This window comes from Gymnoscopelus braueri (assembly GCF_963280865.1).
Source record: "Gymnoscopelus braueri genome assembly, chromosome: 3".
NCBI classification, from domain to species: domain Eukaryota; kingdom Metazoa; phylum Chordata; class Actinopteri; order Myctophiformes; family Myctophidae; genus Gymnoscopelus; species Gymnoscopelus braueri.
In genome coordinates this window covers 322,501-349,396 of record NC_137612.1, presented here as the reverse complement: position 1 = coordinate 349,396, position 26,896 = coordinate 322,501, and the positions used below count along the sequence as shown (strand labels likewise).

Genomic DNA, 26,896 nt, shown 5'->3' with positions numbered 1-26,896 from the left:
GCAAAATTTGGCAACCCACTTCACTGCAAAGCGGCTGAAAAAAATCAGATCTACAAGCATACAGCTTGTCACGCAGCAACTGTTCTATGCTTGAAGATCAGATATTTTGCGCAGGATTGAGCACATGTGTGAAGCATACCGATGTGTTCACTACAGATCGCGCTTCATAATGCTGCGTCAACAGATCTGATCTACAAGCATAGGGCTCGTCAGGCAGCGACTGTTTTATGTTTGTAGATCAGATATGTAGCGCAGGAGTAGAGCAGGAATGAGCACATTTGTGGAACATAGCGATGTGTTCACTTGTTGCGCTGACAGGGAGGAGGAGAGGAGACGCTTTTGTCAGCAACGTGGACAGCTGATAGAATGAGACGCTTTACGCTCAGGCGATACTGTGAATAGTATTATTATGAATAATAATAATATTGGTTTGTCAAGAGATATCCATGTGTTTTGGACAATGGAGATAGTCACGTAATTACGATACGATACGATAATACTTTATTGTCAGTTCACACTGAAATTTGTCTTGCGACCCAGCAGCCATGTATGCAACAATAAACAGAACACACATTTGACATGACACAAGAAAAACAGACGGCGAAGGAAATAGACTCTTTGCTTTGTCTTCTTACCCACTGATTCAATCTGGTCTTTCCATGACAGAAGGTGGTCAATTACTACTCCTAGGTATGTATACGAACATACCTGGTTGATCTGTTCACTATGAATAGTAATGGGGGATCTGTGTATCTCTAGTGGGGCACCAAAAACAATCTCCTCTGTCTTTTTTGTGTTAATGATAAGAGCGTTGTTATCACTCCACTCCACCACCTTGTTTACTCTGTGTTGGTGCAGTCCAGGATCACTGGATCTATCCAAAAGAGAAATCAAAACTGTATCATCAGAGTACTTTAGAATGTATTGGTCTGGTTTGTCAGTGCGACATTCAGACAGACATTCCTCAGTACGACAGCTGTCAGTATAGAGGGTGAAAAGTACAGCTGAGCTTACACAACCCTGGGGAGCACCAACATTAGTAGTTAATGCTGTGGAGAGGGTTCTGTTCACTTTCACCCTCTGTACTCTGTTAGTAAGGAAGGAAGCATACCAGTGAATTAAGTATGGATTCAGTTCCAACTGTACCATCTTTGTCACCAGAATATCAGACTGTATTGTATTGAAAGCTGAAGAGAAGTCTAAGAACAGCACCCTTGCATGATTTTTATTAGACTTATCTAGGTGTTTTGTAATGAAGTGGACCAGTGTGACAACCGCATCCTCTGTACCGCAACCTTTCTTATAAGCAAACTGACAGGGGTCGAATTTGTTTTTAGTTATACTTACAAGATGTTGCAAAAGTATTCTTTCCAGTGATTTCATGATCACTGAAGTGAGAGCTATGGGTCTATAATCCTTATGTTCTTTTGGACATTGGATTTTGGGTAGTGGTTTTATGTGTGAGGTTTTCCAACACAGAGGAATTGTGTGTGTGTCTACAGAGGTTTGAAATATTGGTTGCCACACAGGAGCCAACTCAGATGCAAAGTTTTTGAGGAGAAAAGCACTGCACTCGTCCGGCCCATTAGCTTTCCTTGTGTTAGTACACCGAAACACTTTTCTGACATCCTCTTCAGTGATGACAATTCTGTCTGAGGGGGCAGGTGTTACAGCCTTGAGTATTTCAGTGCACTTAGAGGAATCGCCTAATGATTCGAATCTGGCAAAGCAAGTATTTAGGTCATTAGAAAAGCCAAGTGGCTTCAGCGTTCATATAGGCTCCATGTTTCCCTCAAGAGTTTAATGTAATGCTACAGATCGCACTGTTTTATACGCTTTTTTTATAAAGATTTTACATACAGAATCTGCAGTTACCATTACAAGTTAGCCTATTTTATAATGTTTCTGCCTGCCTACAACAACTATGTGAGTGAGCTCACTGACTGAGCAGAGTGCAATTGAAATGTTAATCGCTATTTAAAAACCAATGGAACCCCCACTGTGTGGGGGAGAAGGTGTCAGCTCTTCTGGAGCACAGAGGGGAGACAGTGACCAATAGAATAGCTGGAAAAACGGTCTTTTAGACCCCCCAAATCAGGCAGTGTGTGGGATGATGAAACCCCAGACATGGAAGTGTTAAGAGAACCACTGTTAAGAGAACCACTGCTAAGAGAACCACTGTTAAGAGAACCACGGTTAAGAGAACCACTGTTAACACCTTTACCGCCGGGCCCGTAGTTCTACGGGCCGTTAAATCCAACGGTTAAGCGCCGAGCCCGTAGTCCTACGGGCTGCGGTCTTTTCGCGCATGCGCGGTCCGGGTGCACTTTCGGAATTTTTTTGATCCACTTCCGTTTCCGGTTTGATGACAGGAAATAGAATTATTTGGGATCCGGTTTCGACGATCACGCCCGCTCCCATTCTACAGACGAAACTGAAACTCAATTCTCTTCCTGTAGTTTTTTCTCCTCGCATTTCACTGTTTAACGTAATCCGCTCTAACTACAGTCATGGAAGTCCGTTTGACATGCGGTCTTCACTGGGAGATACAGGGAGATCGCGCGGATGTAAACAGACCGTTCACGGCTCAATCTTAAGGATTTTAACAAGATCTATGGCGACATGAAAAAAACAAAAAAACAACAAAAACACCTTGGCAGGTGAGTACATTATTATGAGATTAACCTCTGGCGGTGGATGTGTTAAGAGAACCACTGTTAAGAGAACCACTGCTGTAGAGAACCACTGTTAAGAGAACCACTGTTAAGAGAACCACTGCTGTAGAGAACCACTGCTAAGAGAACCACTGTTAAGAGAACCACTGTTAAGAGAACCACTGTTAGATAACCACTGTTAAGAGAACCACTGTTAAGAGAACCACTGCTGTAAGAACCACTGTTAGAGAACCACTGTTAGAGAACCACTGTTAGAGAACCACTGCTGTAGAGAACCACTGTTAAGAGAACCACTGTTAGAGAACCACTGCTGTAGAGAACCACTGTTAATAGAACCACTGTTAAGAGAACCACTGTTAAGAGAACCACTGCTGTAGAGAACCACTGCTGTAGAGAACCAATGTTAAGAGAACCACTGTTAGAGAACCGCTGTTAAGAGAACCACTGTTAGGAGAACCACTGCTGTAGAGAACCACTGTTAAGAGAACCACTGTTAAGAGAACCACTGTTAGGAGAACCACTGTTAGGAGAACTACTGTTAGAGAACCACTGTTAGAGAACCACTGTTAAGAGAACCACTGTTAAGAGAACCACTGCTGTAGAGAACCACTGTTAGAGAACCACTGTTAGAGAACCACTGTTAAGAGAACCACTGCTGTAGAGAACCACTGTTAGAGAACCACTGTTAGAGAACCACTGTTAAGAGAACCACTGCTGTAGAATACTGGAGACTAAGTTTAGTTTCTAACAGATTGACGTAATGATCAGGTACCTTCCGGTCAATACTGTGTGTGTGTGTGTGTGTGTGTGTGTGTGTGTGTGTGTGTGTGTGTGTGTGTGTGTGTGTGTGTGTGTGTGTGTGTGTGTGTGTGTGTGTGTGTGTGTGTGTGTGTGTGTGTGTGTGTGTGTGTGTGTGTGTGTGTGTGCATGTGCGTGTATAAACAAACTCCATTTCCCATGATTCCAGGTGCTGCGTCACCCTCTGCTGTCGTCCCGCCTCCAGCTGTGCCGGCCCTCCCTCTACCTCCCCGTGTGGTGGGAGTGCGGCGGCAAACACGACCGCGACCTCCTGCTGGGGGCGGCACGCCACGGCTTGAGTCGCACCGACTACTACATCCTCAATGACCCGCAGCTGAGCTTCCTGGAGGCTCACAGGAACTACGTCCAGAAGGAGAGCCAGGCGGGGGGGTTCCACCACCCTCATCACCACCACCTCCATCCTCATCATCCTCATCATCACCCTTCCTCCTCCTCGTCCAATCCCTCGCTGGCTCCGCCCCACTGCTGCCTGTATGAGGCGGGGCTGGGGGGCTGCCACTCCCCCCAGCCCCCCGATTACCCCTCGGCCCCCCACCATCACCACCACCATCACCACCACTTCCACCACCACCACCACAACCCCCCTCCCCCTCCCCCTCCCCCTGCCGCTCCCTCCCCCTGCTCCTCCTCCTCTTCCACCCACCCTGCCCCGCCCCCGCCTCCCCCCACCGAGCCGCCGGGGGCCCCGGGTTCGAGCTCCTCTCCCCCCCCCGGGCTGGGCATGGTGGTCCCACGGGGGGGCGGGGTTGGGGGGGACTTCCTGGACGAGGGTCTGGAGCTGGGCAAGTCGTCCAATCAGGACGTCCTGAACGGCTTCCCCTTCAAGTCGGCGGCGGGCGGACAGAGCATGCTCAACTCCTACGGCGGGGCTCTGGGCCTCCTGGACCCCCCGGGCCTCCTGGACCCCCCGGGCCTCCTGGACCCCCCGGGCCTCCTGGACCCCCCGGGCCTCCTGGACCCCCCTCTGAGTAGCGACGTCCTGGTGGGGGGGCAGGGAACCTCAGAGGAGACCGGACTGATGGCGCCGTCTATGGAGCTGGACCAGTTACAGGTACCTGTCTGTCTGTCTGTCTGTCTGTCTGTCTGTCTGTCTGTCTGTCTGTCTGTCTGTCTGTCTGCCTGCCTGCCTGCCTGCCTGGTCCACGGTCCATGCTCTAGATCGCGTATTTTAATACCTTTTTTTTTGTGAGATCTAACGTTCATATTGACAGAACACTCTCCACGATGTTTCTCTTGAATGAGCTCCACCGGTAGTCTCTCCACGTGTTTCTCTTGAATGCGCCCCACCGGTAGTCTCTCCACGTGTTTCTCTTGAATGCGCCCCATCGGTAGTCTCTCCACGTGTTTCTCTTGAATGCGCCCCACCGGTAGTGTCTCCACGTGTTTCTCTTGAATGCGCCCCATCGGTAGTCTCTCCACGTGTTTCTCTTGAATGCGCCCCACCGGTAGTCTCTCCACGTGTTTCTCTTGAATGCGCTCCACCGGTAGTCTCTCCACGTGTTTCTCTTGAATGCGCTCCACCGGTAGTCTCTCCACGTGTTTCTCTTGAATGCGCTCCACCGGTAGTCTCTCCACGTGTTTCTCTTGAATGCGCCCCACCGGTAGTCTCTCCACGTGTTTCTCTTGAATGCGCCCCATCGGTAGTGTCTCCACGTGTTTCTCTTGAATGCGCCCCATCGGTAGTCTCTCCACGTGTTTCTCTTGAATGCGCCCCACCGGTAGTCTCTCCACGTGTTTCTCTTGAATGCGCTCCACCGGTAGTCTCTCCACGTGTTTCTCTTGAATGCGCTCCACCGGTAGTCTCTCCACGTGTTTCTCTTGAATGCGCTCCACCGGTAGTCTCTCCACGTGTTTCTCTTGAATGCGCCCCACCGGTAGTCTCTCCACGTGTTTCTCTTGAATGCGCTCCACCGGTAGTGTCTCCACGATGTTTCTCTTGAATGAGCTCCATCGGTAGTCTCTCCACGTGTTTCTCTTGAATGCGCCCCACCGGTAGTCTCTCCACGTGTTTCTCTTGAATGCGCTCCACCGGTAGTCTCTCCACGTGTTTCTCTTGAATGCGCCCCATCGGTAGTCTCTCCACGTGTTTCTCTTGAATGCGCCCCATCGGTAGTGTCTCCACGTGTTTCTCTTGAATGCGCCCCATCGGTAGTCTCTCCACGATGTTTCTCTTGAATGAGCTCCATCGGTAGTCTCTCCACGTGTTTCTCTTGAATGCGCCCCACCGGTAGTCTCTCCACGTGTTTCTCTTGAATGCGCTCCACCGGTAGTCTCTCCACGTGTTTCTCTTGAATGCGCCCCATCGGTAGTCTCTCCACGTGTTTCTCTTGAATGCGCCCCATCGGTAGTGTCTCCACGTGTTTCTCTTGAATGCGCCCCATCGGTAGTCTCTCCACGTGTTTCTCTTGAATGCGCCCCATCGGTAGTGTCTCCACGTGTTTCTCTTGAATGCGCCCCATCGGTAGTGTCTCCACGTGTTTCTCTTGAATGCGCCCCATCGGTAGTCTCTCCACGTGTTTCTCTTGAATGCGCTCCACCGGTAGTCTCTCCACGTGTTTCTCTTGAATGAGCTCCACCGGTAGTGTCTCCACGTGTTTCTCTTGAATGCGCTCCACCGGTAGTCTCTCCACGTGTTTCTCTTGAATGCGCTCCACCGGTAGTCTCTCCACGTGTTTCTCTTGAATGCGCCCCATCGGTAGTCTCTCCACGTGTTTCTCTTGAATGCGCTCCACTGGTAGTCTCTCCACGTGTTTCTCTTGAATGCGCCCCATCGGTAGTCTCTCCACGTGTTTCTCTTGAATGCGCCCCATCGGTAGTGTCTCCACGTGTTTCTCTTGAATGCGCCCCATCGGTAGTCTCTCCACGTGTTTCTCTTGAATGCGCCCCATCGGTAGTGTCTCCACGTGTTTCTCTTGAATGCGCCCCATCGGTAGTGTCTCCACGTGTTTCTCTTGAATGCGCCCCATCGGTAGTGTCTCCACGTGTTTCTCTTGAATGCGCTCCACCGGTAGTCTCTCCACGTGTTTCTCTTGAATGCGCCCCACCGGTAGTCTCTCCACGTGTTTCTCTTGAATGCGCCCCACCGGTAGTCTCTCCACGTGTTTCTCTTGAATGCGCCCCACCGGTAGTCTCTCCACGTGTTTCTCTTGAATGCGCTCCACCGGTAGTCTCTCCACGTGTTTCTCTTGAATGCGCCCCACCGGTAGTCTTGTTAGACGAGATTTCACCCGTGATGGGTTAGTCCGAAATGTCCCTTTAAATCCTTACTTTGAGTGGCAGGTTGGTTGTAAAGCCACACATATCGTCACTGGCGGGCGCAAACCTCCTATCTTCGTATTACAACTTTTTTAATTTTCTTTAATAAATCAGTGCTATTGAACACCCTTTAGGTCTGTGTGTATGTTTTACAAATATTGAACCAATGAAAAGTATTAAAAGGCGCCTCTGACTAAACCTCCTAACTCCATTGGATCCTCAAACTGTCGTTACAACCTCCTAACTCCTAACAATTCAGCTTTTTTTTGTCTGACTTGGCTATTCTAATCAATGATGGACAAAACATTAATCTCCACATTAATGGTCAAAAACCTCCTAACTCCACTTGAGCTGTATTTGGGTAAAGTGATGATAATATAATGTATTTAATATTATAATAATATAATATAATTTATTTAATATAATAATAGTATAATGTATTTAATATAATAATAATATAATATAATGTATTTGGGTAAAGTGATGATAATATAATGTAATTAATATAATAATTATAATATAATATAATGTATTTAATATAATAATAATATAATATAATGTATTTGGGTAAAGTGATGATAATATACTGTATTTAATATAATAATAATATAAAATAATGTATTTAATATAATAATAATATAATGTATTTAATATAATAATAATATAATATAATAATAATATATTATAATATATTTGATATAATAATAATATAATATAATGTATTTAATATAATAATAATATAATATAATGTATTTGGGTAAAGTGATGATAATATAAGGACACATTCAAGTATCTAACAATGTATAAAGTCACCAACTTTGATGAGGCTAGGGTTAGGGTTAGGATGAGGAGGAGGCTGTTGTCTTGTTTTAAAAACATGTATTTTTTATATTTTCCTGAAAAGTAACATTTTTGGACAGAGATATACTGCATTGTATGAGTAGGCCTACTGGAAATGTATTTCTAATATAAATCTATTAAGGCAGTGGAATCATTTTATTTCAAGCTTCCTCTACACAAGGCCGGATCTTCCATAGGCCGTCGGGGGGGCGAGTGCCCTGGGGCACCAGCCAATGCGGGCACCATATGATTAAAACAAAAACAAAGAAAAAACATCTTTTACCCCAAAAAAATACTTTTCAAATGCCTCTAACGGCCTAACAGTAAGGCCGACGGAAATGGCAGTGGTCTAACCATGCAGCTCAAAGTGAACTTTACTCAGGTATCTAGTGTGTCGCCGTCCGACCTTCCCAGCCTGTGTTATTAAAGAAGAACGGGCGACAATGGCCAAAACTCAATCGAAAATCAACAATCGAAAATTGGCGAAAGTGGACGTTTTCAAGATGTTTTGGCAATTTTCTCTGGAACAGAAGGTCCATTTTGCTCAGTTTAAAGCTTGTTGGATGCGTGACTTTGAGGACATTAAGCACATGATGACACCTTTTCGTTTTTTTTGGGTCTTTGGGCCTAAAAATATGGTAATTGTTCGGGCTAGGCAGAGCCTCGGGCCGGCCCAGTAGGGCCCAGTTAGGGCCCGGCCTTAATGTTCAGGCCCGTTGAGAACTCTAATCCGTGGGGGAGCTTCAGTTTTTCAGCCTCACCCAGCTGAGTGCTGAGTGCTGCCAACAGAGGAGCGCAGAGGGGGGAGCAGTTAGGGGTTCAGTGTCTTGCTCAGGGACACTTGGACACATTGCTGAGGGCTGGACTCGTACCCAGGACCTACAGGACCTCCGGAGTCCTAGGCGGGCTCACTAACCATTCAGCTACACTAAGTTGCCCCCCCCCCCAGCCCCCCCATGAAAACCACTCCCAGCACACCTCTGTAGTTGAGAGAAATGCTGTTGTGTGTCTGTTATGCCGTCATATTTGGTGAGTTTGTACTGTAACTAATAATCTCATGCAAATCTATGGTGTTTATAACCATAGTAAAAAAAACAAAAACACATTGAAAGTGGGAGTGGGGGCGGGGCTTCACCCTGGGCCACCACACAGGGTTTAACCGGGCCTGCCTCTACGGTGTGGATAACAATGAAATAAAGACATTTTTATGGCCTGGGGCTAGAAACTGTCCCTCGTGCTACATCCCAAGACAAACTATATAAAACCAAGACTTCCTGTATGTGTGTAGGTGGCCCCGCCCCTCTAAGAGACCAGAAGAACATGACATTCTTAGATACTATTGGCTTGAGCTCACCCAATGGGTGGGGGGATGGGGGGGTGAGGAGAGGTAACCACGCCCACTTAGGAGACCATATTTCTACAATTTTTCATAGTATTGGCCATTGATAAATGAAGGGTCTTTGTCCATACAGGTCCAACCAACCCCTAATAGTAGTCAAACACTGCCATCTAGTGGCTAATCCTCTGCAGGACGTCATTCATCTGTTAAAGAAGGAGTTCTGCTTCTTGTTATTTACACACTTGTTGCTTCCACTCCTACAGTTTTACACACTTGTTGGTATTAGTACTAAAGATTAAACACTTGTTGGTATTAGTCCTACAGATTAAACACTTGTTGGTATTAGTCCTACAGATTAAACACTTGTTGGTATTAGTCCTACAGATTAAACACTTGTTGGTATTAGTTCTACAGATTAAACACTTGTTGGTATTAGTCCTACAGATTAAACACTTGTTGGCACTAGTTCTACAGATTAAACACTTGTTGGTATTAGTCCTACAGATTAAACACTTGTTGATACTAGTCCTACAGATTACAACACTTGTTGATATTAGTCCTACAGATTAAACACTTGTTGATACTAGTCCTACATATTAAACACTTGTTGGTATTAGTCCTACAGATTAAACACTTGTTGATACTAGTCCTACAGATTAAACACTTACTTAATTGATTTTTGTGCTTTATTTAGTAAGACATGAGAAACAGTACATGGAAGTACAATTCACAATACAAGGTCTACTAAACTGGAAGACTCATTAAGCACTGAGCTTGTTTAAAATGAGATCCGATGCACACAAATCATGATGACATATAAGAGACAGACAGATAAACACTACTATACAGAACGTCATACAATCAGCGGGGGGGGGGGGGGGTAGGTTAAGACTTAGACAGGGGCCAGTTTGGAACAGCCTCCTGAAGGTGTATCTTCAGGGCAGTTTTGAAAGTGAGTAGGGTTTTACACTCCTTTACTCCTTTTGGTATGGCATTCCACATTTTTGTTGTATAGCATGAGAACAAGTCATAAGACATAAGAGGTCTCTTTTCTCCAGTTCTTAAGTTAAGTTAAGTCATAAGACCTGGTATCACTCACAGAGGTCTCTGCTCCAGGGGCGTAGCCAGAACGCTGGCAGCAGCTGGGCCTGGGCATTTGTGGGTGAGCACTCACGCCCGCACGATTTTTTGGGCGGTTTTGTGCGGATTTGGGAGTTTTTGGGGCGGTTTTGTGCGGATTTGGGAGTTTTTGGGGCGGTTTTGTGCGGATTGGGTGAATATATTAGGGTGGGCACAACAGCCAGGTGGGTGGGCCCAGGCCTACCTATGCCCACCCGTGGCTACGCCCCTGCTTTACTCTCCAGTTCTTAAGTTAAGTTAAGTTAAGTCATACGACCTTGTATCACTCACAGAGGTCTCTTCTCTCCAGTTCTTAAGTTAAGTTAAGTCATAAGACATGGTATCACTCACAGAGGTCTCTTCTCTCCAGTTCTTAAGTTAAGTTAAGTTAAGTCATAAGACCTGGTATCACTCACAGAGGTCTCTTCTCTCCAGCTCTTAACTCATTGAGTGACATTAACGTGTTTCACGTGTTTTTACCGCTATGGCGCAACGTGCCAATGACGTGTTTGACGTGTTTTTAAAAAAATAGTAAAAAACATGTTCAGAACCCAAGATATCATCATCTGAATAATTTGCAGCTCCATCCACTCCTTGTTTAACTTAGAACTGAAAAAGGCTGTATCTCGCTTCCTCAGCACTTTTTTTTAACTTTGAAAATAACTCTGGCACTGAGTCAACATCATTCTGAAATAATTCTGGCAATTCTGGCACTCAATGAGTTAAGTTAAGTTAAGTCATAAGACATGGTATCACTCACATGGTCACATGGTCTCTTCTCTCTAGGCTCCATGGGGCACAGACCACTCCAGCCCCGCCCACCACATGTTTAACGAGGCCGACCCCATCCTGGGCCCGTCAGCCCTGGAGCCCGGGTTCCTGCAGGAGGACGAGGAGGAGACGCAGACGGGAGACGTGGCCGGGGAGGAAGGAGCGACTCTGGAGGAATGCCTGGGCCTCCCTCCTTCCTCCGCCTCCTCTCACCCGTCGGCTGGGGGCGCCGTGGAGCCGCTGGAGTCGTCCAGTTACATGCTGTTCAAGGTGGGTGGGGGAGGAGTTCACTTCTTGTTGGACGGGGGTTCACTTCCTGTTGGTGGAACAGTGTTTTGGTGGTACGACGGTGTAGAAGATAGCTGATCTAAGGCTCTTTAAGTTCTTCTAGAGCACAACTGGAACTGTTTGCACAATAATGAATGAATCAATCAATCAATCAATCAATCAATCAATCAATCAATCAATCAATCAATAAAAAAAACAGAGATACATGATGTCTCTGTGATTGTATCTGATTGGACAATATAAGGTTTTATCTGATTGGACAATTTAAGGTTTTATCTGATTGGACAATATAAGGTTTTATCTGATCGGACAATATAATGACGGTGTTCTCATTTGATTGACAGGACATCGGCCACACCCACCTCACAGCGAGCCCTCCTCCACCCTATGCCCCGCCTCCTCCTCTCTCCCTCTCTGATATCACTGCCCAACCGTCCCAGGATAGGCTGAGCCACTCTGATGTCACAGACAGCCTGGCCAATCCTGAGGAGGAGGAGGAAGAGGAGGAGGTGGGAGGGGCTAAAGGGTTTGAGTTTGATAAGGAGGAAGGAGCGTCGCCACGGCAACCAGGAGACCAGGGCCTAGAAGGAGAAGGTCAATCAGTTCTAAATGCATTATGTATGGACACCCAGGGACCCCCATCTGTATGTATGGACCCCCATCTGTGTGTCAGGGACCCCCATCTGTATGTATGGACCCCCATCTGTGTGTCAGGGACCCCCATCTATATGTATGGACCCCCATCTCTATGTCAGGGACCCCCATCTGTATGTATGGACCCCCATCTGTGTGTCAGGGACCCTCATCTGTATGGGTTTTATGTCAGGGACCCCCATCTGTATGTCAGGGACCCCCCATCTGTATGTCAGGGACCCCCATCTGTATGGGTTTTATGTCAGGGACCCCCGTTTGAATGGGTTTTATGTCAGGGACCCCCGTTTGAATGGGTTTTGTGTCAGGGACCCCCATCTGAATGGGTTTTATGTCAGGGACCCCCATCTGAATGGGTTTTATGTCAGGGACCCCCATCTGAATGGGTGTTATGTCAGGGACCCCCATCTGAATGGGTTTTATGTCAGGGACCCCCATCTGAATGGGTTTTGTGTCGGGGACCCCCATCTGAATGGGTTTCAAGCCCGCAGAGCAGCACAAAGTAACGCGATGTGAGCTTGTAGATCTGCTGTTTTTGAATAGCCAACATATACAGTAAATGGATAAAGTGGTTGATTGTGATGCTATATTAACTACCCCCCCCCCCCTTCAGGTCCCCACTGTTATAAAGTTTGCTTCTGGTGCTACTTTCAAACGTTCTTGCTTTCTTCTCATTCTGTAGGTGCTGCTGACCAAAGCATGGAGGTGTTGCATGAACCCATGGATCCAAGCCTAGCAGGACAGGAAACCATCCAGGACCACCTCAGTCAAGGGGACGAAGGCCTGCCCCACCAAGAGCATCCTTTCCTGGGAAAGCTGGAGCAGGAGGCTAGCCTTGGGTGTCCTGAAGCTATGGAGGAACCACAGGGTGAGGAGGTGGACGGGCTGATCTTTCAGGACACGGTCCTGGCGGAGAGCTCCGTGGACGGTGCAACGGGAGAAGCTCCAGGACTGGGAGGAATGGCAGAACAGTCCAAAGCAGACCAAGTGGAGCAGGTGGACCTGTGTCCGGCAGTGGAGGAGGAAGGTTTAGAACCTGAACCCTCCTCCATATTATTCAGTACAGCTCCGTCTGATAAAACCCCATCAAAGAACCAAGATGGAGGTCGTATTAAACCAGAGCTCTCTCTGGATCAGAAAAGCTGTGAGGGCAAAGGTCAAGGTGTAACCATCCCTAAAGACGGTGGCGACACAAAGCATCAAAGTCTGGGATTGTCCCTCAACCCCCGACTGGACCATCTTGTGGTTCCTGAGGAGATGTGCCTCCATAAACCTTGTAAATCTGAGGTTGACTCCACCCTGCCTGCAGAGGACGTGAAGTTATCTGTTCTCCCAGAAAGAACACACCCACTAGATCTGCCAATCAAAGCGGAGGAGACCAAGATGGAGGCTATGGAAGAAGAGATACCTACGTACCCCAACAGCTCAGAAGTCAAACCCACAAACCTTCTGGGACCAGAGAGCTTGATAACCAAAACCGAGCAGCATTTCAGCTATTCTGATGTGAAGCTGGAAGCCATGGAGACCAAATGTGAAGATTTAAGTTTTGGGTTTGCGTCCTGCTCAGAAGGCTCTGAGGTTAAAAATGAGGCCAAGCCAGAAGCTGTTGCCTTGGCCGCTTATCCGGACGGTGCTGAGCTCAAACCTGACATAAAGCCAGAAGGTCTTGGGTTCGAGGCCTTCCCAGACAGCTCTGAGATCAAACATGAGACCAAACAGGAAGAACTTGGGTTTGCTGCTTATCCAGATAGTTCTGAGATGAAACCTGAGACCAAGCCTGAAGACCTGGACTTCACCGCCTATTCTGACGTCAAAACAGAAGCGAAGCAGGAGCTGTTGGAGGCCGACAGCACGGTTCTCACCCCCAAACTGGAGCATCCAGACGGACTGGCAGAGAACACAGAGAGCCTGGACGTCAGAGCAGGGCAGGTGAAGGAGGAGCGACCCAAAACGCCAGGTATGACCCTATGACCCTCAAAATACATTCACACATTTAGTTGTTATTGACCCTCAAAATACATTCACACATTTAGTTGTTATTGACCCTCAAAATACATTCACACATTTAGTTGTTATTGACCCTCAAAATACATTCACACATTTAGTTGTTATTGACCCTGAAAATACATTCACACATTTAGTTGTTATTGACCCTCAAAATACATTCACACATTTAGTTGTTATTGACCCTCAAAATACATTCACACATTCAGTTATTGACCCTCAAAATACATTCACACATTTAGTTGTTATTGACCCTCAAAATACATTCACACATTTAGTTGTTATTGACCCTCAAAATACATTCACACATTCAGTTATTGACCCTCAAAATACATTCACACATTTAGTTGTTATTGACCCTCAAAATACATTCACACATTCAGTTATTGACCCTCAAAATACATTCACACATTTAGTTATTGACCCTCAAAATACATTCACACATTTAGTTATTGACCCTCATAGTGCTTTTAGTACCCAAAGTCGCTTTACAAAACAGCTTAAAATTTAAAAAAAATATTTGGGAGCAAAAAAAGGTTATTATATTTGATATAATAATATTGATATGTTATATATATATTATATTATACATTGAGTTATTATTATCTTATTGCAGCTTTGCAAGATTTGTGATTATCTCATGTATCTGTCTTTCCATCTTTTTTAATGTCCTCTCCCCCTAGTGGTGGGTTAGGGTTAACTCATCTATCTGTCTCCTCCCCTCCCTCTAGTGGTATCAGAGACGTTTGCAGGCAGCCCCAGGTTTGCAGCTCCTCTCTCCATGTGTGAGTTTCAGCTTCCAGACGGCCTTCATGACTCCAGGGAGCCTACCATCGCTCAGCTGCTGCAGGAAAAAGCCCTTTACTCCTTCTCTGAGTGGCCAAAGGTACTGTCAATCACTTCTCTATTCTCTGAGTGGCCAAAGGTACTGTCAATCACTTCTCTATTCTCTGAGTGGCCAAAGGTACTGTCAATCACTTCTCTATTCTCTGAGTGGCCAAAGGTACTGTCAATCACTTCTCTATTCTCTGAGTGGCCAAAGGTACTGTCAATCACTTCTCTATTCTCTGAGTGGCCAAAGGTACTGTCAATCACTTCTCTATTTTCTGAGTGGCCAAAGGTACTGTCAATCACTTCTCTACTCTTTACTCCTTCTCTGAGTGGCCAAAGGTACTGTCAATCACTTCTCTACTCTTTACTCCTTCTCTGAGTGGCCAAAGGTACTGTCAATCACTTCTCTACTCTCTGAGTGGCCAAAGGTACTGTCAATCACTTCTCTTCTCTCTGAGTGGCCAAAGGTACTGTCAATCACTTCTCCACTCTCTGATTGGCCAAAGGTACTGTCACTGTCATTGTACTGTTTGGCTAGAGATACTTTACTTTATTTGTTTATTTAGACGGGACAAAGCACTTTAACACTAGCATGACTGAGGTTTCATTATCCTCCACACTGCCTGAAAAACGATCATTTTGATCCCCAAATCAGGCTATCCTATTGGCCACTGTCTCCCCTCTGTGCTCCAGACTAGTTCACACTTTCTCCCCCAAACAGTGGGGGGTTCCATTGTCTTCTAAATAGCCATTAACATCTCAATTGCACTCTGCTGAGTCAGTGAGCCCACATAATGTTGTTGTTGTAGGCAGGCAGAAACATTAAAAAATAGTAATGTAGTATATATATATATAAAATAGTATTATAAAATGTAATGGTAACTTCAGATTCTGTATGTAAAATCTGTATTAAAGGTTTAATGACATTCACTTTTACACCACATTCAAAGTCTTTGTCCTGGTCCTTCAAAAGTGTACAAAAAGTTTTAAGTGAAAATTCCATTCCAGTGATCAACGGCAGGTGTTTTTCTCTCACATTTCTAAAGCCTTTTCAACTGCAATGAAAAAAGAAATCTTTGCCTGCGGGTGTCGCTGGTGAGGGATTTTGCCTGTCAATCATCGCCTCTGCTCCGCCCCCCCCAAAGGAAAGGATAGGGGAGGGGAGGGGCGTGGAGGAGAGTGGGCGGGATTATTCGACAGTGACCTCACTGTCGAAGGGCCAAGCTCAGATTACTTTTCAGCCTAATTATTCAGAAAACCCCAGACCACAGAAAATCCACTGAATGTTTTAAGTTCAGGTTTTTTGGGTGTAATTGAGGTCATAAAACCCCAAATAAAACATTGAAAATAAAAAAAGTGAAAATGAATGTCATGATACCTTTAAAGAAAGCGTATAAAACAGCGCAATCTGTAGCGTCACATTAAACTCTTCAGTGAAACATGGAGCCTATATGAGCGCTGAAGCCACTGTCTAATTACGTGACTATCTCCATTGTCCAAAACACATGGATATCTCTCGACAAACCAATATTATATTATGTAATATTCACATAATTGTCTGAGCGTAAAGCTGTCATTATATCAGCTGTCCACGCTGACAGAAGCTCAAAATTTTGAGAGAGAAATAAGCAGGCAGGTCTATGAAAATGTTACTGCATACGTTGTGCCCTGAGAAAACAGTGAGACATGAAGCAGTAGGCTAGTGTGTATTTCTGTCTGTCTCCTATATGTCATCATGATTTGTGATTTGGGTAACACTACTACAAAGGTTCCAATCTTTCGGCCATTCCAGAGGAATGCACTGAAATCAAACCTTGAATAATGTAAATGTGTGCAGTAGTGCAAAGAATAACTAGTAACTAAAGTTTTCAAATAATTGTAGTGGAGTAAAAGTACAAGATTTGCCTCTGAGCTGTAGTGGAGTAGAAAAGTATTACCATTATAATGTAATTATATATATAATAATAATAATAATAATAATAATAATAGAAAGACGTGAAAAACAAGCCCAAAGTCGCTTATAATAAGCAGACATGGCAACATAGACTCTTTGCGCAGCAGCGAGTCTGCTGTCTACGGGCCGCTCTGCGGGGGGTCTCGAGGTGTGAACTACTTCCATGGGGGAGAGAGGGGGAGAGCGGTCAATTTAGCCGAAATATAACGGCTGGGATGGTATATATGGTATATATTTCATATTTATAATACGTTTCAGAAGAAAAAAATAACGGAGATGATTTGAAACAAATATTTAGGAAAAGTCATGAAAGGGGAACTTTCTCAGAGCTTCATGAGAGAAGATAATCCACTTTAAATTCTCAAAATCGGTCATATTGATAGCTTAGTCATGCAAGTGTTAATGAACATTCAATACATGAATGTGAATTCAATCAATTGAACATGATCTCATGTAAACATGCAGGATTTAGCTAGAAGCTCATTTCCTTCCGTAGTCCCCACACATAAAAACATGACAAAAACAGAGAGAACATACATCTGCCTAAAAATGTATTTTAAGAATACCATACCTAGTTTCAACTAAATACCTAAGATATGTTTCTACCGCACAGATTACTGTTAGAACCAGTAAATGAAAGTGATTTAAATCAGTATGTCTCATTCAAATGATCTTCATACATTGATGATGTGTATTTGACTTTACTGTAGAGTCAGTCTACAACATTAGACTCTTGTGTAACAAAGGTGAGATAGTTTTGATTGGATACTTTATTAGTCAGAAATGAAAAGACATTAAGGCTAAAAGGATAACACACTTTCCATTGTCTCACCATAATATTGATTTATTATTATTACCATAAACCACTTTCAGACTGGCATCCATAATCTGGGCCATAAAATGGCATTTTAACCGATCTCTACGGTAGTGTGTGTTAACACGTGTAGAATTAAATAACAAATAAAATGACTCTACACCGTCTTCACTTGCACAACAGTTTTAATAAGGCAACGTTTGGGTCAATAGACCTCCTTCAGGTCAATAGAACTCCTTCAGGTCAATAGACCTCCTTCAGGTCAATAGAACTCCTTCAGGTCAATAGACCTCCTTCAGGTCATTAGACCTCCTTCAGGTCAATAGAACTCCTTCAGGTCAATAGAACTCCTTCAGGTCAATAGAACTCCTTCAGATCAATAGACCTCCTTCAGGTCAATAGAACTCCTTCAGGTCAATAACTCCTTCAGGTCAATAGACCTCCTTCAGGTCAATAGAACTCCTTCAGGTCAATAGAACTCCTTCAGGTCAATAGAACTCCTTCAGGTCAATAGACCTCCTTCAGGTCATTAGACCTCCTTCAGGTCAATAGAACTCCTTCAGGTCAATAGACCTCCTTCAGGTCAATAGACCTCCTTCAGGTCAATAGAACTCCTTCAGGTCAATAGAACTCCTTCAGGTCAATAGACCTCCTTCAGGTCATTAGACCTCCTTCAGGTCAATAGAACTCCTTCAGGTCAATAGAACTCCTTCAGGTCAATAGACCTCCTTCAGGTCATTAGACCTCCTTCAGGTCAATAGAACTCCTTCAGGTCAATAGAACTCCTTCAGGTCAATAGACCTCCTTCAGGTCATTAGACCTCCTTCAGGTCATTAGACCTCCTTCAGGTCAATAGAACTCCTTCAGGTCATTAGACCTCCTTCAGGTCATTAGACCTCCTTCAGGTCAATAGACCTCCTTCAAGCATCTGCTGACAAGTAGTAGCAACACAGATATATCGTCTCTGTCGGGTGGGAACCTCATATGTCCAAAACGGTTACTTTTCAGGATTCAAATAAAAAAATAGCAAAAGTAGCAGATCTACAAGATCAAAACGTGTTAATACGCGCCTTTTTTCGAGCAAAGAATATGGCGATAAGAGGTTTCTGCCCGACGGCAGCCAACCAAAGCTCGAAATATCGTGTTTAAAATCATTAGAATGGACTGCGACGGGATAGTCATGATCGTCCCTCCAAATAGAACTTTTATGATCACTATTTCTCTGTTTGAGTTGTCTGGACGTTTATCCTACATAGGCCAGTCCCCTGGACATTTATCCTACATAGGCCAGTCCCTTGAACGTTTATCCTACATAGGCCAGTCCCCTGGACGTTTATCCTACATAGGCCAGTCCCCTGGACGTTTATCCTACATAGGCCAGTCCCCTGGACGTTTATCCTACATAGGCCAGTCCCCTGGACATTTATCCTACATAGGCCAGTCCCCTGGACGTTTATCCTACATAGGCCAGTCCCCTGGACATTTATCCTACATAGGCCAGTCCCTTGAACGTTTATCCTACATAGGCCAGTCCCCTGGACGTTTATCCTACATAGGCCAGTCCCCTGGACGTTTATCCTACATAGGCCAGTCCCCTGGACGTTTATCCTACATAGGCCAGTCCCCTGGACGTTTATCCTACATAGGCCAGTCCCCTGGACGTTTATCCTACATAGGCCAGTCCCCTGGACGTTTATCCTACATAGGCCAGTCCCTTGAACGTTTATCCTACATAAGCCAGTCCCCTGGACATTTATCCTACATAGGCCAGTCCCCTGGACATTTATCCTACAGAGGCCAGTCCCCTGGACATTTATCCTACATAAGCCAGTCCCTTGGACATTTATCCTACAGAGGCCAGTTCACAGGGACACTACTAGATGCATAGTTATATTAAATAAAATCACACCCAGTGTGAAGTGGGCGGTGTGGTCACAGTGGTCATCACAGTGATGGAAGTTCACTTAAAGAAAAGTAATATTGTGGACCAACCATTGTACACCCCTAACTTAAAAAAAACATAAATGTGTTTTTTTTAAGTGCATAGTCCTATTTATAGGGCTATGCACATGTGTCATGTTTCACTAGCCAATCACAGTCCTGAATAGACTGTGATTGGCCAATCACGGTGCAGGGTTAGGGGGGTACAATGGTGGCCAATCACAGCGCAGGGTTGGGGGGGTGCAATGGGTGGGGGCGGGGTACAAACCTCACATATAGGGGCGGTTTCACCGCCCAAAAAAAACAACGAAGATTTTTAATAAATAGTGAAAATAACAGAGCTTACAGGTTGGCTGTTATCAATATTTTTTTAAGTACTATTTTTGAGTTTGTTTTTTAAACTGAAAGCCTGTGGCCATTATGCTGCCCCCTACAGGACCGAGTGATTATCAACCGCTTGGACAGTATCTGCCATGCCATCCTGAAAGGGAAGTGGCCTTCATCCAACCAGCAGTACGAATCACCCAGCTCCCTGGCTACCAACCCCTGCCTGGCCAACAGCCTGGCCAACAGCCTGGCCCAGCATCAGCACCACAGAGCCAGCTTCCTGTCCACCACAGCCCCAGGATCCAGCCCTGCAGGCCCAGGAGGATCTGTCCCAGTTCAGGCCAGGGGACAGGAGCCCAATCCTGGCCTGCCGTTCTCCATTCCTCCTCCTCTCACCAGACTGCCCAAGGTGAAAATCTGACCTGTGGATGTTTGTGGCTGGCTGTGTTGAAGGTGTGGGTGTATGACAAGGTGTGGGTGTATGACAAGGTGTGGGTGTATGACAAGGTGGGGGTGTATGACAAGGTGTGGGTGTATGACAAGGTGGGGGTGTATGACAAGGTGTGGGTGTATGACAAGGTGTGGGTGTATGACAAGGTGTGGGTATATGACAAGGTGGGGGTGTATGACAAGGTGTGGGTGTATGACAAGGTGTGGGTGTATGACAAGGTGTGGGTGTATGACAAGGTGGGGGTGTATGACAAGGTGGGGGTGTATGACAAGGTGTGGGTGTATGACAAGGTGTGGGTGTATGACAAGGTGGGGGTGTATGACAAGGTGTGGGTGTATGACAAGGTGGGGGTGTAAGACAAGGTGGGGGTGTAAGACAAGGTGGGGGTTAGGGTTAGACTTTGTTTTATTCTGTGGGTTAATTACGCATCGATCAACTATTGCATAGTTGAAATAGTCTCTCTCTCTCTCTCTCTCTCTATTTATCTCTCTCTCTCTCTCTCTCTCCCTCTCTCTCTGATCGAGCTCTTGTGTGATGTCACACACAACACAAACCGTTACCTAACAACGGTGATTTGCCGGTTCAGCTCCGTCGATTAAGCAGAACTTTATACAGTAGACGGAGCCGGTTCAGCTCTGTCGACAGAGCATAATTTTATGCAGTAGATGGAGCCGGTTCAGCTCCGTCGATTGAGCAGAACTTTATACAGTAGACGGAGCCGCTTCAGCTCCGTCGATTGAGCATAACTTTATACAGTAGACGGAGCCGGTTCAGCTCCGTCGATTGAGCAGAACTTTATACAGTAGACGGAGCCGGTTCAGCTCCGTTGATTGAGCAGAACTTTATACAGTAGATGGAGCCGGTTCAGCTCCGTCAACAGAGCAGAACTTTATACAGTAGACGGAGCCGGTTCAGCTCCGTTGATTGAGCAGAACTTTATACAGTAGATGGAGCCGGTTCAGCTCCGTTGATTGAGCAGAACTTTATACAGTAGATGGAGCCGGTTCAGCTCCGTCAACAGAGCAGAACTTTATACAGTAGATGGAGCCGGTTCAGCTCCGTTGATTGAGCAGAACTTTATACAGTAGATGGAGCCGGTTCAGCTCCGTTGATTGAGCAGAACTTTATACAGTAGACGGAGCCGGTTCAGCTCCGTCAACAGAGCAGAACTTTATACAGTAGACGGAGCCGGTTCAGCTCCGTTGATTGAGCAGAACTTTATACAGTAGATGGAGCCGGTTCAGCTCCGTCAACAGAGCAGAACTTTATACAGCAGATGGAGCCGGTTCAGCTCCGTCAACAGAGCATAACTTTATACAGTAGATGGAGCCGGTTCAGCTCCGTTGATTGAGCAGAACTTTATACAGTAGATGGAGCCGGTTCAGCTCCGTCAACAGAGCAGAACTTTATACAGTAGATGGAGCCGGTTCAGCTCCGTTGATTGAGCAGAACTTTATACAGTAGATGGAGCCGGTTCAGCTCCGTCAACAGAGCAGAACTTTATACAGTAGATGGAGCCGGTTCAGCTCCGTTGATTGAGCAGAACTTTATACAGTAGATGGAGCCGGTTCAGCTCCGTTGATTGAGCAGAACTTTATACAGTAGACGGAGCCGGTTCAGCTCCGTCAACAGAGCAGAACTTTATACAGTAGACGGAGCCGGTTCAGCTCCGTTGATTGAGCAGAACTTTATACAGTAGATGGAGCCGGTTCAGCTCCGTCAACAGAGCAGAACTTTATACAGCAGATGGAGCCGGTTCAGCTCCGTCAACAGAGCAGAACTTTATACAGTAGACGGAGCCGGTTCAGCTCCGTCGATTGAGCATAACTTTATACAGTAGATGGAGCCGGTTCAGCTCCGTTGATTGAGCAGAACTTTATACAGTAGATGGAGCCGGTTCAGCTCCGTTGATTGAGCAGAACTTTATACAGTATATGGAGCCGGTTCAGCTCCGTCAACAGAGCAGAACTTTATACAGTAGATGGAGCCGGTTCAGCTCCGTTGATTGGGCAGAACTTTATACAGTAGACGGAGCCGGTGCAGCTCCGTCGACAGAGCAGAACTTTATACAGTAGACGGAGCCGGTTCAGCTCCGTCAACAGAGCAGAACTTTATACAGTAGATGGAGCCGGTTCAGCTCCGTTGATTGAGCATAACTTTATACAGTAGACGGAGCCGGTTCAGCTCCGTTGATTGAGCAGAACTTTATACAGTAGATGGAGCCGGTTCAGCTCCGTTGATTGAGCAGAACTTTATACAGTAGATGGAGCCGGTTCAGCTCCGTTGATTGAGCAGAACTTTATACAGTAGACGGAGCCGGTTCAGCTCCGTCAATAGAGCAGAACTTTATACAGTAGACGGAGCCGGTTCAGCTCCGTTGATTGAGCAGAACTTTATACAGTAGATGGAGCCGGTTCAGCTCCGTTGATTGAGCAGAACTTTATACAGTAGATGGAGCCGGTTCAGCTCCGTTGATTGAGCAGAACTTTATACAGTAGACGGAGCCGGTTCAGCTCCGTCGACAGAGCAGAACTTTATACAGCAGATGGAGCCGGTTCAGCTCCGTCGATTGAGCATAACTTTATACAGTAGACGGAGCCGGTTCAGCTCCGTCGATTGAGCATAACTTTATACAGTAGACGGAGCCGGTTCAGCTCCGTCAACAGAGCAGAACTTTATACAGTAAACGGAGCCGGTTCAGCTCCGTCGATTGAGCATAACTTTATACAGTAGACGGAGCCGGTTCAGCTCCGTCAACAGAGCATAACTTTATACAGTAGACGGAGCCGGTTCAGCTCCGTCGATTGAGCATAACTTTATACAGTAGATGGAGCCGGTTCAGCTCCGTTGATTGAGCAGAACTTTATACAGTAGATGGAGCCGGTTCAGCTCCGTCGATTGAGAATAACTTTATACAGTAGATGGAGCCGGTTCAGCTCCGTTGATTGAGCAGAACTTTATACAGTAGACGGAGCCGGTTCAGCTCCGTCGACAGAGCAGAACTTTATACAGTAGACGGAGCCGGTTCAGCTCCGTCAACAGAGCAGAACTTTATACAGTAGATGGAGCCGGTTCAGCTCCGTTGATTGAGCATAACTTTATACAGTAGACGGAGCCGGTTCAGCTCCGTCAACAGAGCAGAACTTTATACAGTAGATGGAGCCGGTTCAGCTCCGTTGATTGAGCAGAACTTTATACAGTAGACGGAGCCGGTTCAGCTCCGTTGATTGAGCAGAACTTTATACAGTAGACGGAGCCGGTTCAGCTCCGTCGACAGAGCAGAACTTTATACAGCAGATGGAGCCGGTTCAGCTCCGTCGATTGAGCATAACTTTATACAGTAGACGGAGCCGGTTCAGCTCCGTCAACAGAGCAGAACTTTATACAGTAAACGGAGCCGGTTCAGCTCCGTCGATTGAGCATAACTTTATACAGTAGACGGAGCCGGTTCAGCTCCGTCAACAGAGCAGAACTTTATACAGTAAACGGAGCCGGTTCAGCTCCGTCGATTGAGCATAACTTTATACAGTAGATGGAGCCGGTTCAGCTCCGTCGATTGAGCATAACTTTATACAGTAGACGGAGCCGGTTCAGCTCCGTCGATTGAGCATAACTTTATACAGTAGACGGAGCCGGTTCAGCTCCGTCAACAGAGCAGAACTTTATACAGTAGATGGAGCCGGTTCAGCTCCGTCGATTGAGAATAACTTTATACAGTAGATGGAGCCGGTTCAGCTCCGTCAACAGAGCAGAACTTTATACAGTAGATGGAGCCGGTTCAGCTCCGTTGATTGAGCAGAACTTTATACAGTAGACGGAGCCGGTTCAGCTCCGTCGACAGAGCAGAACTTTATACAGTAGACGGAGCCGGTTCAGCTCCGTCAACAGAGCAGAACTTTATACAGTAGATGGAGCCGGTTCAGCTCCGTTGATTGAGCATAACTTTATACAGTAGACGGAGCCGGTTCAGCTCCGTCAACAGAGCAGAACTTTATACAGTAGATGGAGCCGGTTCAGCTCCGTTGATTGAGCAGAACTTTATACAGTAGATGGAGCCGGTTCAGCTCCGTTGATTGAGCAGAACTTTTTACAGTAGGCGGAGCCGGTTCAGCTCCGTTGATTGAGCAGAACTTTATACAGTAGATGGAGCCGGTTCAGCTCCGTCGATTGAGCATAACTTTATACTGTAGACGGAGCCGGTTCAGCTCCGTTGATTGAGCAGAACTTTATACAGTAGACGGAGCCGGTTCAGCTCCGTCAACAGAGCAGAACTTTATACAGTAGATGGAGCCGGTTCAGCTCCGTTGATTGAGCAGAACTTTATACAGTAGATGGAGCCTGTTCAGCTCCGTCAACAGAGCAGAACTTTATACAGTAGACGGAGCCGGTTCAGCTCCGTCAACAGAGCAGAACTTTAAACAGTAGACGGAGCCGGTTCAGCTCCGTTGATTGAGCAGAACTTTATACAGTAGACGGAGCCGGTTCAGCTCCGTCGATTGAGCAGAACTTTATACAGTAGGCGGAGCCGGTTCAGCTTCGTCGATTGAGCAGAACTTTATACAGTAGGCGGAGCCGGTTCAGCTTTGTCGATTGAGCGGAGCCTTTGGACCACAAGGTCATGGATTTGATCCTTCTGTTTTACACCTGTAGACCTGTGATGTGACAATAAAGGTTTGGGTGTAGCAAGTCGTGCGGTAAGTACTGGGTGATAGTAGCTGATGGCAGGTTTGGCGCTCCACCTCAAAAATCTGCTGATACCGAAAATAAGCCTCTCCAACTTAACCCTAACCCTCTGTTAGGGTTAGATCTAACCCAAACCCTCTGTTAGGGTTAGATCTAACCCTAACCCAAACCCTCTGTTATCGTTAGATCTAACCCTAACCCTCTGTTAGGGTTAGAAGTCCGCTTCAGCCAACTCTGCGACGTTGGAGTTATATACCGATAGGGACATAATCGTTACTCATATCCGCCCTAGTCAACATGTACCGTTTCAGCCCCCCCTTCCAGTCAAACGGGTGACTTCTTAGGATGTCTGTACCAGGAAGTCACCCGTTTGCAGTCTTTGGTGAGAATGTGTTGGTTGTACATATGAATGGATATATTTGTCTGCATTTATTTTCATTGTTTCATTTCATGGTTCATGTGCGCTGTGACCAGTTTACACTGAGTGATCTGAAACTAAACTACTGTTGTAATGATGTTAGCGTACAGTTCCAACTGCTACGGTACATGTAATAATGTTAGCGTACAGTTCCATCTGCTACGGTACATGTAATAATATTAGCGTACAGTTCCAACTGCTACGGTACATGTAATAATGTTAGAGTACTGTTCCAACTGCTACGGTACATGTAATAATGTTAGCGTACAGTTCCAACTGCTACGGTACATGTAATAATGTTAGAGTACAGTTCCAACTGCTACTGTACATGCAACTGGTATCAATACGTGCTTCATCAAACACATTGAGAGATTTGATACTCAAAATGTGAGACTTATTTATTAGCCTTGGTCCCCCTATTTTGGTCATGTCATTATATAGATCATAAGATCGGATATCTTTGCTGTTGTTGTAGACCAGATGTTTCCGTACATTCACACAACCATCGTGCATATGTCTGTTTGTTGTGTCTGTTATGTTAACTGTTGATATCATAAGTGTTCATCAGACTTGGGTAGAGGTGATTTATCATTGTTAATAATAGCTAAACTCTGCTTCTTAAGTGAACACATTGACAGCTGCGATGAATCGATTGATCAAATAAGGTACTGGGGGTTGGTGTCCCTATTTTACGCCACTTTAGGTGAAAACTGTCAAAAAATATTCAAAAACAGCGAGTCACCGCAGGACACCATTGTATAGAATAGGGCTTAAGTGGTTAAACCCACGTGGATGTATTCTTGTAGCCTAAGTTATGTATTTAATAACGTCTCTTCTTGTAGCCTACGTTATGAATTCAATAACAGATTTTCTTGTAGCCTACATTATGCATTCAATCAAAACATATGATCAAAACATAGGCTACTACAGGATAGATTAAAAAAATACTACTCACAGAGACATAATTCACCCAGACATGGTTGAGCGCTATTTGATAAACACATTGATTGAATTTATTGAATACTTTATATTTTATTACAAGATTGTTAACTCATTGATTGCCAGGAGATCACGTGATCGCAAGACCTCCTCCACCATTCACTTCCTGGTTAACGTATTCGGACAACATGCCTTTTTCTCGCCTCCCTGGATTTCCTCTGCATTTTTTACGAGACATGCTATATTCAACGGCCAATAACTAGCGAACGGGGGGGTTGCGATGATTTAGATTTTTTTCCGCAGAAGCAGAGAGAAACTCCGTGTTTAGCAACGATCAGGGGATCAATCATACTGGACATAAATATTCTGTGACTAGTTGAAAAGGTACGGAAAATGTAAAATCACTGGCAGTAGCTGATCACTGGCAGTAGCTGATGTATTTATTGATTTACTCTTGCAGCTAATTAGTTTACAGTACAGGTAGTACAGTCAAAAGTTATGCCAAAAGGATAACACAAAAAGCCCCACAGGCTTGTTTCCAACACATTGTGCGCAGCAAGCATCCCGTTTGTTACCATAATGCCACTAATAGACACAGCCAGCTGTCCCCTATTCCACCGCTAGGCTACCATGTCAACTTTAGAAACGGGTGACAAACTATTCCATCCGCCGCGGCGTGCCAACTCAGGCGGTGCTCTCGTCCACACATGAGGCCTCAAGGCCTTTTAGTCCATTGATGACAAACAGCGATGGGGGCGTGGTTTGTGACGTGGTTTT

General features: G+C 45.6%; 1 protein-coding gene across 1 annotated transcript in view; it reads left to right on the top strand.

Moving 5' to 3' along the window:
* The window catches only part of chd6 (chromodomain helicase DNA binding protein 6), a 129,009-nt gene that overhangs the window by 93,332 nt on the left and 8,781 nt on the right, over positions 1–26,896 (top strand). The window contains 6 exon segments of the mRNA XM_080425021.1: positions 3,643–4,545; positions 10,834–11,088; positions 11,451–11,724; positions 12,440–13,714; positions 14,493–14,647; positions 19,738–20,037. Coding sequence (XP_080281147.1) covers positions 3,643–4,545; positions 10,834–11,088; positions 11,451–11,724; positions 12,440–13,714; positions 14,493–14,647; positions 19,738–20,037 — 3,162 coding nt within the window.